This window comes from Clarias gariepinus, chromosome 3 (genome assembly GCF_024256425.1).
Source record: "Clarias gariepinus isolate MV-2021 ecotype Netherlands chromosome 3, CGAR_prim_01v2, whole genome shotgun sequence".
Classification (NCBI taxonomy): domain Eukaryota; kingdom Metazoa; phylum Chordata; class Actinopteri; order Siluriformes; family Clariidae; genus Clarias; species Clarias gariepinus.
The window spans coordinates 29,245,937-29,266,376 of record NC_071102.1 but is presented as its reverse complement, the minus strand read 5'-3'; the positions used below and the strand labels follow the sequence as shown (position 1 = coordinate 29,266,376).

Below are 20,440 nucleotides of genomic sequence, written 5' to 3'. Positions count from 1 at the left end.
TTTTTTCTACATTTACCAGTTTGACCAGCTCGTCCTGTATTTTGGCAGGTGGAAGCTTGTGGTTGGATATCTCAGAAGGGTAAGGACTGCTCCTGTAATCAAAAAGACTACATTGTACTTCCTATCCACAATCTGCTCATACGCACCACCATTTCCATAGACAAACCATTGTTTGATTTTACAGTATGAAGTTGATACTTTTTAATTTAATAATTTATAATTCTATATTTGGTCTCACACAAGACAATTGGTTTCTTCCTCCTGCTATCTCATCGAGATTTGCCTCAGGTAATCACAGAAAGCTTATAAGGTTGCCTGTTTGTATGAATAATTAGTTTTCCTGTTTCTTTAATTCATTGTTTTATCATGCTAAAATAATTTCAGAAGAATTAAATGTATCAAATTTAAATGTTATACATTGGTAGATATTGAATATCAGGAACAAATGATTTTAACACTTCAATTTAGTATCAATCAATCAATCAATCAATCAATCAATCAATCAATCAAGTGCTTAAGTCATGAATTGTTTGATTGATAGTTTATGAATAAATGCTGCTCTGTTCTTCTCTGTACATGTTGCCTTATGCAGATGGAGACAGAGATAGCACGTAAGTGGATCTCTGTAGAAGGAGAGGGATGGACAAGTGTGTGTGTGTGAGAGTGAGAGGGAGGGATGGGGGGACAAGGGGTGAAAATCAACATGACACACATCTAGCACATTGCAGACACTGCATCAGAGACGAGAAGACACAAAACACAACTAGCTGGCAGGAGCAGACCCAGTAAATACACAGCAGCAGCAGCACTTTAGGCTACTAGTAACACTGTCAGGATTTTCTGTGCTAGAGCAGCACACACACACACACGCACACACACAGAGGCTCTGTTTATGAGCTGGTATCAGGAGAACAGTGTCATGTGAAAAAGGCTACCTCGGAGCAGTGGTTAATGAGTGCAGTTGAGAAGGATGAGTCTTGACCCTGTGCAGGTCATGAAGGGCCAGGACCCCATTCCGTCCTTTAGCCCTTTGTCAGGCTCGAACGGGGACAGCAAAGCTTCCTGGGATGACAACGAGGGCTTATGTGATAGTGTGGGTTCTACTAAAAAAGCAAAAACTGTAAGTCTATGTCTATTTTATTTTTCTCTCAACTAACTTCATCTCCACAGTGACCTTTATTAATTATGGATTTGCTTGCCGTTTTTGCACTCACATAAAAATTTTAGACAGCATGTTGGCTTGTTAAATGTTTACATTGCATACGTGTTTCATAAGTCACCTCTGTTATCCCTCGGTCTGTTTCATTTCTCTCTCAGTACCCATAGCTAGTGGATTAGCACTTCGAGGATTGGTAGAAAGTTTGACACTTCTAATGCAAGTTAATGTATTGCCTTTAATGGCCCTGCAAGGATCTTTTACGCTTTGGAGGATGAACAGGCAACACTAGCTTTTGAAGGTTTTGTCGTGTGGTTATTTAATGCTGTTCAATAAACTGATGGGACAGACCATTACCATTACAGAGGGGGAGGGCATAAAAAAGAAAAAGAGAAAGAGAGAAAGAAAGACAGAGAGAGAGAGAAAAAGAGAGAGAGAGAGAGAGAGAGAGCTGCTAAGCAATGGAGCTAAAAGTAGAGGGATAATTCCATCTAAGCTGCAGCAGGTGTGGGTTATGTCACATGGGCTATTCCTGATATCAAGCACAGTAATGCTACCGTAAGGGTATTAAAATGTAAATATGAACATGAGAAAAGTGTGAAAATTCTAACAAATGGAACATTGTACAGTAGTTTGTCTTGATGTGAATGCATTTTAAGTAAATACTGTATAGTAATCTATTACATATAAACTCAGAAGTCCAACCTATTACTGTAGGTACTTTTCATTTATACTGATTTAAAACTTAATTACTTCTTAATAAAAATAAATGTACTAACTGTAGTCCAAAAAAAATGGTGTCCCATCTAGTGACATGGGTGATCTATTATTTTAAATGGACTGAAAAATGGTTGCAAATCAGCAGCATCAACAACAAAACCTGTAATCATTGAAGCTTTCTGGAAAGAAATGTATTTGTAACATTTTGCAAGGAGATTTTATGTCAAAGCTTTATAAATGTCAGGGGAAAAGCTGTTTAGTACTAAGTTTTCCGGTATGCCAACTAAAAATAAAAGTATAGATTTTTTTGACATAACTCAATGTCAGCTATAATATTCCAAATGTGTGTCTTATGTGGATAGTTTTCTTGCCCTTAGGAAAAAGTCATGTTGCATTATACATTATACATATATTCATTTTGGGAATTCTATTTTCTGTAGATCACTTGTAAAACAAACACAGTTTCCATTTTAAAAATCATCCCATGGGGGTGTAGACATTTGTACTCAACCTGCATGTGGGGGATGTGTAACTTCATAAATCTTCAAGGTTGGTCATCCTGCACTGTCTGTGCTGTTCTCATCTCAGTTTCACAGCCCCTGTTTCACTCTTCTCTGGGTTTGCACTTTTCATTTTTAAAACTACTTTACACTTAGACATCATCCCTTCTTTTTGCAAGTGATTAATTATTGTGCATAACCTGAATGCATGGATGTAGTTTTTAGATTATAGCATGCAATTTGTACATTTTATAATGTTAAAACCCAAAAAACACATTTTATCACGTTTAAAGGAAAAACCCAATAGCTATTAACACACACTGGAATTCTGGTATATGTATTTACAGTTTGTATGTTAATAAAGAAACTCTATTAAAAGGGAAAATAATTTGTGCTATAAACATCATCACACAACTAAGCCATGAGACTAGAAATAGGCTACCACCACTGTACTGTTTTGTTCATAAACATGGCATGATTGCAACTCAATTGACCAGAAATGCTGACTTCTCATACTGTATGGTATATCACAGCATATCATCTTAAATGTTGTTTAAATCTATGTTGGTAATTGATATGCATCAGGTAGTAGCATGTTATACCACATTATTACAGAATTTTGTCCCACCATTTACAATTTTTCAGTTAAAAGACAAGTGTCTACCTCTTAACATGTGATTTTTTACATATTGTCTAAACCTTTTGTTTTAATCTCTGTATAATGTCATCATATAACAAACACCAAACCAAAAGTTATTTTGAATTACATTAATTTTCTAGATACTGACATGATATATACTTTCATAAAGGGCCCAGTGAGACGAGCCAGGAAGGTGGAGGGAGGCATTTTCTTTGTAAGTATACTTTAACCAAACCAGACCAAATGTAATAATGGACCTATTTTTATTTTTTTTGGATTAAATGCATGGTAGGTCTCTTGTTGTATCATATGATAACAGTAAACCAAACTCAAACTTATGTCTTATAAGACAAATTGGAACAGGTGTATACAGGTGAAAATCCCCAGTTCTTTTATTAATGACAAGAAAACAAAAAGATCATCCATGCTAGTATGGTATTAGAGTTCTTGGTAATGAAGCTGCTTCTCATAGGAAAAGTTAATTAATAAATCTTTTGCATCTTGTGTGATATCAGATCTATGGAAGTTATTTGTCACATTCTATTTACTAATCACATTAGTATAGACTGTCAAATGAAATTGAATCGTAATGTTATAAATAAGTCATGCTGAGGAGATAGTATTATAAGCTTGCAGTGCTTTAATTGGGTTTAATCCAAGAATCATCATCAGACCACACAACGGGATTTGAAACATGAGCAGCCTGTATACTCATGGGCAAACCCACAATCAGAGAAAATAAACCCGGCAATAGACAGGCTAACAACACCAATACAAGAATACACAATGCAAGAAACTAGAAAGACATAACATAAAAATGCAAATATATTCAAAAAGTATATTTTATAAGTTTGCCCACTTACAAAGGAATGAAGGGTCTATAATCTTTATAATAGTTTTATTATTTTAAAGGATAGATTAGGATTATTGATCAAAAATCCACAATTTATATTATAATTTTATTATATAAATGTTATAAATTGAGTTGCATTTCGGTGAGTAAAATAAGTAATTGATCCCTTACCAGTAATTCTGGCATCCAAAGACAGGTTATGTGCTCATGTGGTACACTAATTAATTTATGCGTATAAAAGACATCTGTCCACATCTTCCATTAAAACCTCACCATCATGGGCAAGACAAAAGAGCTGTCAAAGGATGTCATTTTAAAAACTGTAGACCTGAACAAGGCTGGAATGGGCTTAAAGACCATCAGCAAGAAGCTGGGAGAGAAGGAGACAACTGTTGGAATGATTTACGAATGGAAAAAATACAAAATGTCCATCAATCGCCCTCAGTCTGGTGTTCCATGCAAGATTTCATCTGATAGAGTAAGGATAATCTAGAGAAAGGTGTAGGATCAGTCCAAAACTACACAGGAATTATATCATGGCAGTTGGGACCACAGACACCAAACAAAGCATTGGCACCGTACACCGCCGCTTGGACAAAGTCCAAGACACATGTACAGGTCCCTCTGAAGTTTGCCATTGAACACAAAAGGATTGGGAAAAAGTGCTGTCGTCAGATGAGACCAAAATTGAGCGCTTTGGAATCAACTCACTCGCCGTTTTTGGAGGAAGTAACATGATGACCCTTAGAACACGCTTTGGGGCTATACAGGCCGACTTTGATGCATGGCGGGGCAACGGGCCATGTATTGTAAAATTTTGAGACGCTTTTGAAGATGGGTCATAGATGGGTCTTCCAGCGTGACAATGACTCAAAACATACCGCAAAGTCAACAAAGGGGTGGCTCAAGAAGAAGCTCATTAAGGTCATGGACTCTCCAGACCATAATCCTATAGAAAATTTATGGAGGGAGCTAAAACTTCGAGTTGCCAAGCAACAGGCAAGAAACCTTAAGAATACAAAGAAGATCTGTAAAGAATGATGGACCAAAATCCCTCCTGAGATGTGTGCAAACTTGTTAACCAACTACAAGAAAAGACTCACCTCTGTGCTTGACAACAAGATTTTCTCCAACGAATACAAAGTCATATTTTTCTTGGGATCATGTACTTATTTTCCTGAACTCCCAGCAATTTCCAAATGTTAGGGACATTAAAGGAGTTCCAGGGAGGCCTGCATTTTATATGTGAAGGCAGGCAGTCCTGCTTTATAAATCTTAATTACGTGCATTAGTATAGCAGGGGAATATATGGAAAAATAAAGGTAGTTATTGTTTAGTTATTGTTAGTGTTTGAGTGGTGTTGTATATAAAGAATAAAATATTTTGACTTGGTAGCATTGATTATTATACATTGTGATATGATCTATTCCTCACATTGTTAATGTAATTGTTCATAAGGTTAAAAAAGCCTACATCGTTGTATTTTTGCTTATAATATAAATTACAGGAACATATGAATATATTGTCATTGTCTGTAGAAGAGAGATGTTTTCATCTAATAAAACTAAAACATCCAATAATGCTCGGGTTACTTCTGTTTTTATAAAATAGTCTCTCTGGTTGCCCTAACATCAGCCATATTATGGTGTGCTTGTGTTACAGAGTTTTATATTCATGCTGAGCTAAATGCCAACCCTTTGGCAATGTGCTGCATGGTAGGTATTATTATGCCTACAGCCAAAGTCAACTATGCTGAGCTAAATCTTTATGTCCACAGTCTCTGTGACCCCATGAACTAAAGTGAAATGCCATTATTAACCTAACATGCTCTTGACCCTGCTACGAACCCAATGGTTCTTCCCAGCGTAAGTGACTCAAGATACTGCATAACAAGTGGCACACTGGTCTCCCATTTCACGGTTGTGTTCCTGGAGGAGGAGCTGCAGTTTTTTTTCACCCTCTCACATATTCTCTCATGTGATGTGGCTGATCCTGTTCACATTTCAACTCCCTGGCAACACATGAACGCTGGATGTTATGAGGGTCATGTTCTGCTGGGTCAGATAACAGAATCCCTTCCCTACATTAACTAGCTAACCTTCTGTTTCTGGTCCACATGGCACATTGAACAAACAGGACGTGGCTCAACACATGTATGCTTGTGTACGTTATGTGCCGGGGTCGTTATTTAAGTCACCAAGCTCCCGTCAGCAGCACCAGACGTACAAGCATTCATAGGAATCTGTTACTTGTTTAGTGTTGAGATCACCGATGAGGAATGTATGTGAGATCTTACACTGATACCAACGTGAGCAGTCTTAGAAGAGCACTAAAGGTTCTTAGTATTACAGAAATAATAACTGCACAGCAAAAATCTCAGTCTTTATAACTGAACTAATGTACTCTGAAGGTGTTAATCAATACTATGGGTGTTAATTCAACACTAGAGATTTTGCTCTGATAAGATACCATGCCCATGGCGTTGCATGGCGAATTTGGAAGCACTCACTAAAGTCTCAAACATATGCTTTGCTCATCACCTTCTACTGATCATTTGAACTTTTGTAACTTGGGCAGCGGATATCATTACACAGTGTGTACAACCAAATTTGAAATCATCTAGTTAGTCTATGCTATACGTCTAATTTAATCTTCCTGGAGTAATTGGAAGAGATACTCCCGCCACCACACCACAGAACCATATTTTCATTTTAATTAATGGATGGGGATCGTTAAGGTTTCTTAGGTTTCTCTCTAATTTTCTCTAAAGGATTTCTCTCTGAATAAGCTGGTTTTCATTCAAGTTCATCCAGAGGAAAAAACTCCATGATTATAGATTTTACTATATTATTATAAATGTATATGCTGTTAATTGGATTAAATGTAAACCTGTATTACATTTTTTTCCTCATCCAGCCAAAGCCAGAGAATGCAGTAACGATAGCCGTATCCTCTCGGGTGCTGTTCCGCACAGAAAAGGAGCAGAAGGTGTTTGAAGAGAAAGGTGTGGAGGAGTACCTCAAGTACCAGGTGGAACATGAGAACGAGCCTTTAGCCCCTGGACCAGCATTTCCATTTGTTAAGGTAAGCAACAAAGACAACTAAACTTTCCTAATTCAAATCCAATTTCTCTATATGAACTATTTTTGTGCAATCTAGTTTTAACAGAGATTGTCTTTATTTGCCAATTATTGTTTTATTTTTATTTAAAATGTTCAGGATTGTGTTAAAATATTCAACCACCCCTCATTTTGTCATATAGTGATACATGGAATTGTGAGTAACTTGGTTCCTGAGTGTTTTGCAAAATAATTTTTTTATAACTTAATAAAATAAGTGAGGTCTCGATATACGAGTAGTCCGCATACGCTTTGTCTGCCAAGCGTCACGTGGTCACAACAGAGCCAATAGTTCTTCTCTCTCTCTAGCACTGTGGGATTTTGGGTAATCGTCCCCCATGCTCATTCACAGTGTGTCACTTGTTTAGTCAATATCCATGAGCGTGTGTACTGTTTACTATAACATTGTGACCACGTGTATGTGCGCCCCTACAAAAAGTTTTTTTTTTTATGTCCAAGTGTAGTAACTGTACTTTATAAACTGTACTGCGACAACAGCTCTCTGGAAGAAAAAGGTTAAAAAGGCTGTAGCAGTGTGGAAAATTATTCTGTTTAACGACAATGCAACATCACATTTCTTAGAGAGGTTCCTTATTAAAGTCACAGTAAAAGAAGAAGATTTCAGTAAGGAGACAGAGACGTGATTCAGTTAGTGTGTGTGTGTGTGTGTGTGTGTGTGGAAGTCGTCCTACACAGTAACCTCCCTCCTTCTGCTTCTTCTCTCTTTTAACACCAGTCACAAATCTTTTTAAAGGTAAAGGGCAGGTTAATTTTTTTTTTTTTTTTTTTTTTTTTTTTTACTATATGTTTTGATTATGTTCTTCATTATTTATTATTCTTATATAAATATTTTTGGACTGTGGAATGAATCATCTGAGATTCCATTATTTCCTTTTGGGAAATGTATTTTAATGTACAAGTGCTTTGATATACAAGCACAGTTCAGGGACAAATTATGTTCCCAATCTGAGGTACTGTAGTTTGCTTCCAAAGATTTTCCTCGATTTTTAATGTAGTCTTGAGGAATAATTCTCCAGGCTTCCTAAAGGACTTTTTGTCTCTTAGTGCAGTGGTTTGAGAGGAAGGTTTAGTTCACACAGTGACATATGAATCATTCAAGCCTTAAAATTTTTTTACTTAAGGCATGAACCGATGAGAAACAGGTGCAGATGATGGCAGATGATTAGGCTGGTCATGCTGAAAGAAATTCTGCCCTAAGTACCTACAGACTAATAGGACCTTAACCTGTGTGTTTTTTCAGGCGCTGGAGGCGGTTAATGCACAATTGCGAGTGTTGTACCCTGACAGCGAGGAGCTTTTTGACATTGTGCTGGTGACCTACAATCATGCGCATGTAGGATTAAGACTAATTAACACCATCAACCACCACAGTGAGTGCTCTTTCATATACCTTTTGCATCAGTTGGGTTAACAATTCACCATAATCAGCATAATTGCAATAAATATTACAAACCCTGTTTTGATGTGGGTTTATAATATTAATTGCAATTATGTTGATTATGCTGAGTTGTATGAACCTGGCGGAATGTGTCAATTATAACCTTAGTGTTGGGCACAAACTACTATTATGTGAATGACAGTTTTGTATTAACATATATAAAATAAGAGTATTTTTTATTCATATCATAACACTGATGAACAGATAAACCCTTGAATAGCCAAATCTGAAAAAAAAGTATTGATTAATTTTCGGTTACAGCATAACAGTTGTGTATTTGTAATTTTTGGCAAATTGTGAAATAAGAGGAATTAGGGATGGGGAGGTTATTGGGCATGTTTCACATTAGCCCACACCACATTATTGTTTTCCTATAACATCATGCCTTATCATGTTTTATTTCTTACAAACAGTATTATTAATATTATTATTAATACTAATAGAATATTATTATAAGATAATTTATAATATTAATATGATGAAAGTAATTCAGGTTTTGCTGTGCCATCCAGAGTGAGTTTTTTGTCCTCTGTGTCTGTGGTACCTCTATTCTATACTGCTTTACTACCTATGACGTCAGTATTACTTCAGTTTTAACTACCATCTACAAAACAAAGCCCCACTCAACTCCCACTAAACATCACTTCATAATATTAATAATCATTTTAATTTATATAGCGCCTTTCCAGAGCTCAAGGACACTTTACAATGAGTAGAAAACAGTTAACAAACAGACAAAACAAACAAACAAAAAAAAAAAGACATGCAGAGGACAGGTGGATTCAGGTGTAACATTCAGAAAACAAGTGAGTTTTGAGTAAAGATTTAAATACGGAGATGTTGTTAACAAAACGTAGAGAGTGTGGAAGAAAGTTCCAAAGTTTGGGAGCAATAACACAAAATGATCTGCTGCCCATTGAAGAGAGGCGGTACAGAGGGACAGCAAAAAAGCCAGAATCGGAGGAACGTAGTGAACAAGTCGAAATGTAGGGGGCAAGCAGATTAAAAAGATAAGTGGGAGCTAAGCCATTTATAGATTTGAAAACAAGTAGAAGAATTTTGAATTTGATATGGACAACTGGGAGCTAATGGAGATCAGACGAGATTGGGGTTATATGAGCAGAGCGTTTGGTATGAGTGAGTATTCTAGCCGCAGAGTTTTATATATATTGTAATCTGGAGATGGAGCTGGCAGGTAGACCAATGAAAAGGGCATTACAGAAATCAATGCGTGATAAGACGAATGCCTGGATGACAGTTTCAGCATCTTTGGTGCTAATGAAGGGACGCAGTTGGTCAATGCGGCATAAATAGAAGAATGCAGATTTAGTGATAGATTTAATGTGAGGCTGAAAGGAGAGTGTCGAGTCAAAGATTACTCCTAAATTTTTGACAGAAGTAGATGTTTTGATGTGAGAGTCAACAATCTTGCAGGTGAAATTGGTGAAAATGTTGCTGGTGAGGGCTGGGGTTCCGATGAAAATTATTTCAGTTTTGTCTAAGTTAAGCCAATCTCTAATGTCCTTCACGCAAGCAGAGATTTTGTCAATTTGGGCAGATGGAGTAGGTGTACAGATAGAATAAAGTTAAATGTCGCTGGCATAAAAGTGATAGTTAAGACCATGGCATTGAAGGATCAGACCAGGTGGGCTTATGTAAATTGTGAATAATAGTGGGCCAAGAACAGATTCCTGGGGAACACCTCGCTTCAGGGGGAATATAAAAAACAGAAATATAAAATTGTCTATCTGAGAGATAGGAAGAAAACCAAGAAAGAGCAGTACCAGAGATACCCAGACAAGAGAGACGAGAAATAAGCAGATCATATCGAAGGCAGAGCTGAGATCAAGTAGCAGCAGTATAGACAAGGAACCAGAATCACCAGAAAGCAGTAGATCGTTTACTACCTTTACAAATGCAGTTTCAGTACTATGGAGGGGGTAAAAACCAGACTGAAATGGTTGAAGAGATTATTATCAACTAGAAAAGACTGAAGTTGGGCGGCAACAGTAATTTCCAGTATTTTAGATATGAACTTCACCCATAAAATCTTCATGTGTGTCCCTCAATCTTCTCACATGAAGAACAGAAATCATGAATAAAATAATGAACTCATTCACATACTCACAGACATTTGCACCCAGGACTTCTGGATGCTTTTCATGTTTGTTAGCAAAACACAAAGGCGCTCCCAGACCCCCCAGATGCGTAATCTCTGCCGACCTTAGCTTAGTCTCAGATACACGGATAGGATGTGGTGAAATGGGAACGACCCTTTGTGTCCTGCATAAATAAATAGTTTAACCGCAGGACTCGGTGAACCCTGTGTTAAGAACAAGCTTGAGAACCAGGAAAGAGCTTACAGTAGCAGAGACGTTCACACACTCATGCGTTTCAGTGCATGTTAGGGGCATCTGCTGTTCGCAAGAAAAAAAAATCTAATTATGAATTAATAGATATAACTTGTTTGATGGCATGGTAGCGCACTGGATGTCCTTGCTGTCTCACAGTTCCAGAATCCCAGAATCAATCCAGAGCTCATGGTACTTTTTAGTGTGTGTGGAGTTGAGTGTGCTCTTCTGGGTCTCGTCTGAGTTCTCTGGTTTGGTGATTCTAAATTGCTCCTGGGTGTGTTCAGCCTACAGTGGTTAAAGGTGTATAACCCCTCATGCTCAACATTCAAAAAAATAGTCTCTGGGTTAAACTTGATCAGGGTAAAGCTGTAAGTATTAAATGAATTGTTGATTTATTATGAATCACTAACTCCAGCTTTAGACCACATCTGTATTTTGTCCTTGAGACATCTTTTGCAAACCTGTGACTGTATTTAATAGGCTGAGACTGCAAATACGACCTGCATAATTCTTTACCATATAGGAAATGTGCACTTGAGTAAACATGTAGGATGTATGGATCAAAGCTGAACAATTCCTGCTGTTTTTCTGGACATTAGTCTTTACTTGAGGTTATACAGTATGTCGAGCTGGCCAATCATATCTTCCCACAGAGACAAAGTGGAACTTTTAGCCTTCGTGTCATAAGCTGCCACTTCCTGTTCCAGCTTTGTCCTGGTGACGAATTCACAAAGCCATCAGGAAATATGTTGCCCTGGCCTCATTTTTCAACAAAATCTGTACAATCAGTTTACATGTGGTTTATATATATATTTTACCTACAGTAGGTTGACACCTGTTCCTGTTAAGGCTGCAAAGCCTGAATTAGTCCATACTTGAGCTGCTTGAATTTAATGAATGAATATTTTTTTAACTGACACATCAGGAAAGATGTATTGGAAAGATTCCCACGCTCTCCTGTTTATCTCATGGGGAAATGTGTGCTTTAAGCTTCTTCCTGTATCCCTTACTCAAAATAAATCACTCAGCTGCAGACAGTTCGAGTAGCACGTTCTATAAAGCCCACATTCATATATAATTATACCTGTGCTTAAAAGTTTTTTTTAAAGTTCATGGTGAAATTTGAGTAATGATTTCTTTTCATCAATTTATAAACGTGCCTTATAAAACTCTTATAAGGTGTTAGAAATAATTAATACATAGCTTATAATTATGTCATAAAGAAAGGTAACTATTTATAATTGTAACGGCCATATTTCATTCTTGTGATTTGTTGTTGTGTTTATCTTTATTTTATTAGTTAAGCATTATACATTAAGTTTATTAGTTAAACATTATACATTAAGTCTATTAAGTTTATTAGTTACGCATTTAGTATTATACTCGTAAGTTGAATTGTGATATCATCCCACAGTTGTGTAGCTGCATGTCTATCACGCACGTTAGTTGTTAGTTGTTGTTCAAGATATTCAAGCAAAAAGAGAAGGAAAAAGAGGTAGCAGCTTTGCAACTGGCGTAAAACAGGTTGGTGAAAATCATAAAGACTCGACTACAGTAAAGAGTAGTAGTGCATTAGTTATCAGTGCCTTCACTAAACCTTGTGCATTCTGTGTGAAAGGTCATACCTTAGATGAATGCCACCAGTTTAACACTAAGACATATAAAGACAAATTGGACTTTTTGAGAAAGAATGGATTTTGCTTTGGATGTCTATTAAAAGGACACTTAAGCAAAGACTGAACAAAGAAAATCACATGTCAGTTGTGCCCAAAGAAACATCCTTGCATGTTACACATTGCAGCACAAGACAAAGCTCAAGTAATCATATAGGCCGACGAAACTGAACCAGTTAAAACACTGCCTATTACAGTGAGTCCTGAAACAAGCACCTGCACTGGGGCTGGAGACGATTGTATTCTCTCCATTGTACCGGTTAAAATAAAGTCCAAGAAAAGTATTAAGACAGTAGAAGTGTATGCCAGGTAGTTATGCCACTTTTTGTACAGAGTCGCTAGTAAGGCGGTTAAATGTACAAGATAAAAAATATGACATTATGTTAAGCACCATGAACTCGAGGAAACAAGTAAAAAGTTATGTGCTTACTGACTTAGAGGTTAGTGGTCTGGAGGAAAACACCTTTGTTGAACTCCCCAAAGTGTTTACACAAAAGAGCATCCCAGTCTCAGTGGAAAACATTCCACAACAGCACGACATGGATAAGTGGTCATACCTCAGCGAAGTAAAATTGCCTCAGATTAATGCTGAAGTCGAAATTCTCATAGGTAATAAAGAGCATAAGCTCCTAGAACCATGGCGAGTAATTAACAGCAAGCACAATGAGCCATATGCAGTAAAGACTGCTCTTGTATGGACCATAAATGGACCTCTTCGAGAGTCGGCCGAGGAAGGCACGTATGACAATGAGCAAGCGAGCGTTACAGCCAACAGAGTTTCCATCAAAAGTGTAGAACGAATGCTGATACAACAGTACAACCATGACTTTCCTAAACGGAATTGTGATGACAAGGCTGAGCTGTCACAAGAGGACTATCAGTTTTTAGACTCTGTAACTAACTCTCTGCAGTTTACCGATAATCACTTCTATATCGGACTTCCATTTAAGAAAGCAGCTATTTAAATGCCCAATAACCGAAGTGCAGCCAAGCAGCGCGCACTTAACCCCGAAAGGAAGGTCAAAAATAACCGCTCCTTTCATAAGGAGTATTCAAACTTCATGAACGACATGTTTGCAAAAGATCATGCAGTCAAGGTCCCCACACCTCATTTAAGTCAAGAAGATGGCCAAGTGTGGTATATACCTCACCATGGTGTATATCATCCTCAAAAGAAAAAGCTAAGGGTAGTTTTCGACTGTGCTGCTAGCTATCAGAGAGTATTTAGTTAGCACGTTAGTTTTTAGTTGTTGTTCAAGATACGGAAGTGTGGAGAACACAAGCTTTTGACCGTAATCTGCTATACCATACCGTAAGATGAAAGATATAGCAAATACTGTACGTTGTAACGATAATTCAAGATTGTAAGCTACAGAACACAGCAAACGACTTGTCGTGACCACAGTGGAGTTAGGCAAGAAACTGTAACAACTGTTGAACTTTGATGTTGAAAATAAAAGAAGAGACAAAGAAATCAACGGACGTCTGGAGTCATGAGTAAACATGTGTAACATAAAAGATACGCATCAGAACTTGTGAATAACATGCCCATGCAATAATAATACCATGTAATGTTGGGTAACTATACTGATCTGTCTTTTATTGTAAAGCAACTGTAATATTTATTATTTTTTACTTGCTTCTTATTTGTCAATAAAATAAAAATTAAACCATATACTTTAAGCCGAATTTCTTTGTAGCCATTGCTCACTCTGTTGACATCCTCACCAGAGTCAGGGACGGTGGATACAGAGATCCTCCTCCTTGTCATCTTGCTGCATGACTCCAGCTGCCACACCCACTGTAGTAGGAAGGCTTTGGTACTGTGTACATCGCTGTCATAGCACTGGCTATAAGAGGAGAGGTCTCCCTCTTGGCCTCTGGTTTAATTGCCCTTGTTATGTTGCTGTTGGAGCTCAGCCATACACCGGCTAGAGCTGGTAATGCTGGCATTTGCTGTTGCTCCCATCCTCTTTGGTGTTTTAGATTCTGTCAGACAAGTGAGGCAGGAGGGCTGCTAGTGCAGCCTCTTTACTCTTTCAGAATTATGCAATGAACAAACACCCCTAAACTAGGTACGTGAACATAGGTATGAATGAGGACATTTTTTCAATGGACATTAAACAGAAACAGCCAGAATTTATAAGTGGTTAAATGATTTTGCTATTTCATTATTTTTTGGGTTTCAGAGACTGAAAAGTACAGTATTTGCATGGCAAAGTGGCAATTGAATACTGACATTGGTTATAACTTTTGACTGTACCCTGTTGTATTGGTAACTACTGTAGATCTTGATTAAAACTTAAATTATAACTTAGGTTATGATTTACTTGCAAACAGAACAAAATGACCTTTCTGAACAATTCTCTGTCCCAGTGTACAAAATGAATGTAATATTTACAATATACAATAAAACAAAGTGAATATTCTTCTGTCATTTTTTTTCCAGATCTCTTCATTGAGCGGTTCTGCATGACAGGAGGCAGTAGTCCAATTGGCTACTTGAAAGCCTGGCATACAAACCTGTACCTGTCAGCTGACCCAAAAAAGGTGCAGGAGGCACTGGCTGAAGGTGAGAAGGACAAACTGGACCAAAGACTGGTCAGAATCAGTGTATATAGTACATTGGCTACATACAGTAATTTGTCCAGACATATTTTAGATTCACATTAATATTGTTTTTAAAGATGTAAGACTTATATATGATCTCAAGGATAGCAGAAGGAAAGTGTAGAGTACTACTATTTTTACAAACATAAAATAATCAGGATTAAGATCCAGATTATTGTTTGCTAAGAGTTTCCAGAGTATGTCTGAGTCGTTGTTGCTCAGTGGAAATTAAACACAACAAGCACTAGTCACAAAATGGAAGCATCAATAGTGTACAGAATTAGGAAGTTGGGGACTATAATTAGTCTTTTAAATTAGTAATTTAAAGTAAATGTCTAATAAACATAGCTTGTTACAAATAACCATGGTATAACGTGTGATTTTTTTTTTGTGCAGGTGTAAATTATTTTACACCAATCAACATAACATTAAAAACACTAAGAGGTGAAGTGAAAAACATTGATTATCTTGTTACAGTGGCATCTGTCAAGGGGTGGGATATATTAGGCAGCAAGTGAACAGCCAGTTCTCTAACGTAATGTGTTGGAAGCAGGACAAATGGGGAAAACATAGGGATCTAAAAGACAATGGACAAATTGTGATGGCTAGACGACTGGGTCAGAGCATCCCTTAACCAATGGGTCTTTTAACTGGATTAATGATACAAAAAAGGTGAACTGGTCTGATGAATCACAATTTTTTTTTAAAACATGTGGAAGATTGGGTCTGATCGATGGAAGGCTCACCTCTCAACTTACAGGACTTAAAGGATCTGCTGCTAATGCCTTTGTGCCAGATACCACAGCTCACCTCTAGTCTTGTGGAGTTGGTGGCTAAATGGGTTAGAACTGTTTGGGCAGTACAAGAGGGACCCACAATGGTTTTAATATTATTTCTGACCATTGTGCACTCAAAAATACTCAGCACTAAGCAAAACAGTATTTCAAAATTTCTTTAAAGGTTGGTCATATAATTGAATATATTTAACTTGGAACCTTTGACAGTTCTCCAGGTAGACAACAAAACAACCATTAATGTTTTATTTTCTAGCAGCGAAGAATTAATTTCCTTTCATATAACTAAATTATAGGAATGATAATCCAGAGCAGAAGTTGTACCCTACAGTTAGGAACACTGTGATACACAAGCTGAGTAAAAAAGTTGCAGCGGTATATTTAGATTGTAATCGGAGAGGTAACCTGTCAGTGATTTTGAAACGAAAGTTCAACATAGTCAGCTGGTCAAGGTTATCCCAAAGGCTTTATGTGGTATCAGAGTCAAAAAGTGCTTTGTTTATGTGCAGAAACATTTAGACTACTGCGGAAAAACTTACCCGGTCCTATTTTCTTCAAATTAAAGTTAGGGTCTTTATTATATTTATACCGTAAATTGAGAAATCATTTTATATGAAATAATATTAGTGTTAGAACATGGATGTTAGCTTGTACTAAGTGCTGAGTGTTTCTGTATGTGTGAAAATCCAGTGACCTATTTGTTATGCAGTTTCTAATGGGTGCCTTTCATTAAAGGCTTTTAAGTGTCATAGATCCTAAAGGCTTGCAGTCCATATTGACTTGTAGCCAGCAGTATTGTCTCTGTCTTGTCTCGTTTTTCTCCCAGGCATTGCCGCGGCCACCATGTTTATGCCGGAGAAGCAGATGGACGTGTCGGAGACACAGCTAAGAGTGGCATTCGATGGTGATGCTGTTCTCTTCTCAGATGAGTCCGAACGAATATTTAAAGCCCATGGCCTGGACAAGTTCTTTGAGCATGAGAGAGAAAATGAGAACACTCTACTAGATCATGTAATCAATTCAATTCAACTCTATTGTTTTTAGATACTGTAGGTACACACAAGTGTGCAGTGTAAGGAAATGCACAAATATTCCTGCATTTAAAACCATAGAATCAATAAACATCACATGATGTTAAATTGTCTGTAGTCCTAAGTTAGTAAATCACTACCTTCACTACCAGCATCTCCTAATTTGTGTTTAGATTTACTGCCACTTCATTAGGTATATACACACCCTATAGGTCACATTATAGTAGTGTAATTACTGATTGTAGTACAGTATTTCTGCCTTTTTGCTCTGTCCATCAGTGAAAGTAATGCAGGATCGTTCAGTGCAACACTGACACTGATGTAGTACATGTATGATTTACAGCAGTGTTATATATAGAGAAGACTGGTTTAGTGGTTAAGTACTGACACAGAAGAAGACTAACACAATGCATATGGAAATAGATGAACTTTAGTCTTTTAGTGTCCCAGTATGGTGTGTAATCAAGTGGCTGTTAAGTGTGTAAAAGCTCTAGCCAAGCAGAAACATCTGATACACTCATACTGTATAAGAACAACACACACACGCTACCATGTCAGTATCACTGTGTTGCCCAGAAAATGATCCACAATCCAATAAACATCTACTCAGTAGTACTTAGTAGTACTAGTCCTTTTCTATTAAAGTGCATACTGTATTAAATGAGTCAGTAATTGTGTATCCACATTGTGTAGTTGGCATACGGTAAATTTACATAAAATATGACCAATAATTGCATATTTTATATCATACAGTACAGTTTAATATAAACACCTACCAATGTGTCAAATAACTGGAAACTTGAATATTATATAGATTTTCCTCTGCACAATTTATAGGGTCCTCTGAAAGGTTTCCTCGAAGTCCTCGGAAAGCTCCAGAAGAAGTTCTACGCTAAAGGCCACAGGTTGGACTGCCCCATTCGCACCTATCTGGTGACTGCTCGCAGCGCAGCCAGTTCAGGCATCCGTGCTTTAAAGACACTTCGTGCTTGGGGATTGGAAACAGACGAGGCTCTGTTTTTAGCTGGAGCTCCCAAAGGGCCAATGCTGGAGAAAATAAGACCCCACATCTACTTTGATGATCAGATGTTTCATATTGAAGGTGCTGCTGAGATGGGCACGATTGCTGCACATGTACCATATGGGATAGCACAAAAATACCCCCACAAGAAGAGCACCAATTCTGATAAGTAAAAAATGGGAAAGGACATTGTACTTTCCAAATGGACATGCCGCAGTGACTCAGACCCAGAAGCAAGATGTTTTTTTTATTTTATTTTTTTAAAACATTGACATAAAATACTGATTATATATGGCTGACTTCTGTGATACATAATAAGGATTAGTTTTTGCATTTGTCAATGTGGCATCTTTGTTTTATTCATTAATTTGTAAATAACAAATGGGTGAATATTTGTTTACTTAAATGGAAAATCTTTATGATCAAATTTGGTGCCCTTTTATTTTTTGGATATTGTTATAATTGTAGCTGTGACTTACTATATGCTATCATAAATTTTCTATTATATTAATTGATAGTAAATAGTCAATACTTTAGGCAGACTACATGCTATACAAGGGGTGTTCAGGTCCAACCAGAACTTGTGATGAATTTTTTTCAAAATAAAGGTGTACAACATAGACATAAGACTTCAGCCACGGTACGATGATGAGATTGTTACTCGCAGTAAAATATTTGAATTATATAAACGCTGTATAAACGTCCGCAACTGATAATCTCAGAAGCCAACTTGGCTTGAAGCCACTCAGAGTGGAGTCCTTGAAGCTTCAAGGCATTTCCTCATTGTTAGGCTATTAAAGGGGTTCATGGGAGGCCTGCAGAAAAAGAAAACTTTTATGGGTATCCAAGTGCTTGTGAAATGCTGGGATAAGTGCATTAGTGTAGCAGGCATTTTAATAGAAAAATAAAGAGAAATAAAGGTAGTTTTTACTCTAATAATTATTCTATTATTCTGCACAATCAAAAGGTCTGGTTTGACTTGTACACCCTTTGTATATTGTATAGTATATATTATATTGATTTTATACCACATATTTTCCATAACATAAATTCTGGCAGCAGTTTTGACTACAAGATGAATAGGGTTTGTTTTAATGCTCTTATGTAATACTGTTTTAATAGAAACAACTTATAGAGTCTGATATGGCAGACGCTTCACGTACACATATTTAACATTTATGGAAGGAGCACTGAGTGTCAGACACTGTCATCCACTGGGAAGTCATCAAAATGGAGGGCATCTCAGTTTCTTGGTGCATTCTTTGTCTTACTACCTACAAAAAAAAGACAGGCTGATGAGGGAATGATTGTTTATTGCTGCTATAATGTTAGAGAAAACAGGAATTAGCATTCTTCCTTGAATGTTCCACAATACTAAATGCAAATATGAATGGGTAAAACATACAATGCACCCTTTTTAACAAATAAAAAACTTAAGCATTGGCAAATTGCTGTGTCATGCTGCATCTCAACACTCTGTTGCTGGTGGGTTTTTTTCTGTAACAGCTTAACCTTTGTTATCTTTTAGTCCTTAATTATAAAATAATGTGTGAGATAAAAAGTTGTTGTTGTTGTCTTTTGGCTGTTCCCATGAAAGGGTCTCTACAGCAGACCATCTGATCTGCACACTGTTGGCACAGGTTTTACACCAGATGCCCTTCCTGACGCAACCCTTCCAGTTTATCTGGGGACTGGTGCTGCATCTAATGGCTGAGGTTTGGGCATTGGGTGAGAATCTAATCCGGGCCTTTCACATGGTAAGCGAGAAAACCTACCACTGAACCACCAAAGCCCAATAGTGCGCTCTGTAAAGTAAAAGAGGAAAATAGTGTATAGAGAGACTTGTTTTTGGTGAGACAGGAATGTATCATTACTTAAGTTATTATATTACATTATTATATTATATATTAATGTATTATAATGTAACTTTTATTTATGTTGTTTTTTCTGTCTTTTACATGTTTTTCAAACAACACTATGAAATATTAAATAGTAAATATAAATTAACCTATTCCATGACTAATGTTATATAGTTAATTATATATATATATATATATATATATATATATATATATATATATATATATATAATATCACTAAAGACTTCGTCAGCTGAAGTTTGCCAGTTAATAACACAAATTGCATGTTTTACAAACATTAATGCTTCCTTTTTTACCTATAAAATTGGTTCAACACCATTAAAAAAAAATGCTCTGGACAAATTAATGTATTATAAAAAGGATTATCAAGTGTACTATTAACATTTACAAGACTGTATTTCTAAAATACACCTATAGCCATACAGTATACTGTAGCTTAAAATAAGCTGTACCAGCAGTCAACACAATTTACATGCCCTCCCTCTTTTGAATAGTGCTTTTACATCTTTAATTCTCTGGTTTGGAACTGACAAGAAAAGAAAAAAAACATGCATAGACAGTTAATTAAGTGAAACTGCAGCTAGTAAAACACTGAAATGTAATTAGTGTAAATATGGAATGATCTGCTTA

The 20,440-nt window shown here is 36.8% G+C and overlaps 2 protein-coding genes across 3 annotated transcripts in view; one reads left to right on the top strand and one right to left on the bottom strand.

Annotated features, from left to right (window-relative positions):
- Nucleotides 1-20,440, bottom strand: part of LOC128518591 (deleted in malignant brain tumors 1 protein-like) — a 173,717-nt gene that overhangs the window by 130,600 nt on the left and 22,677 nt on the right. The gene's annotated exons all lie outside the window — the stretch shown is intronic.
- nt5c1aa (5'-nucleotidase, cytosolic IAa) lies at nucleotides 726-19,402 on the top strand. 2 transcript variants are annotated; one of them, XM_053491759.1, is made up of 7 exons: nucleotides 726-1,120; nucleotides 3,186-3,230; nucleotides 6,786-6,953; nucleotides 8,250-8,379; nucleotides 14,924-15,046; nucleotides 16,705-16,889; nucleotides 17,747-19,402. In XM_053491759.1, exons 1-7 carry the CDS (start codon nucleotides 971-973, stop codon nucleotides 18,101-18,103), a joined length of 1,158 nt encoding a protein of 385 aa, XP_053347734.1. In that variant the 5' UTR covers nucleotides 726-970; the 3' UTR covers nucleotides 18,104-19,402. The 2 variants fall into 2 exon arrangements, with proteins under 2 accessions (XP_053347734.1, XP_053347735.1); XM_053491760.1 differs by lacking the exon at nucleotides 3,186-3,230.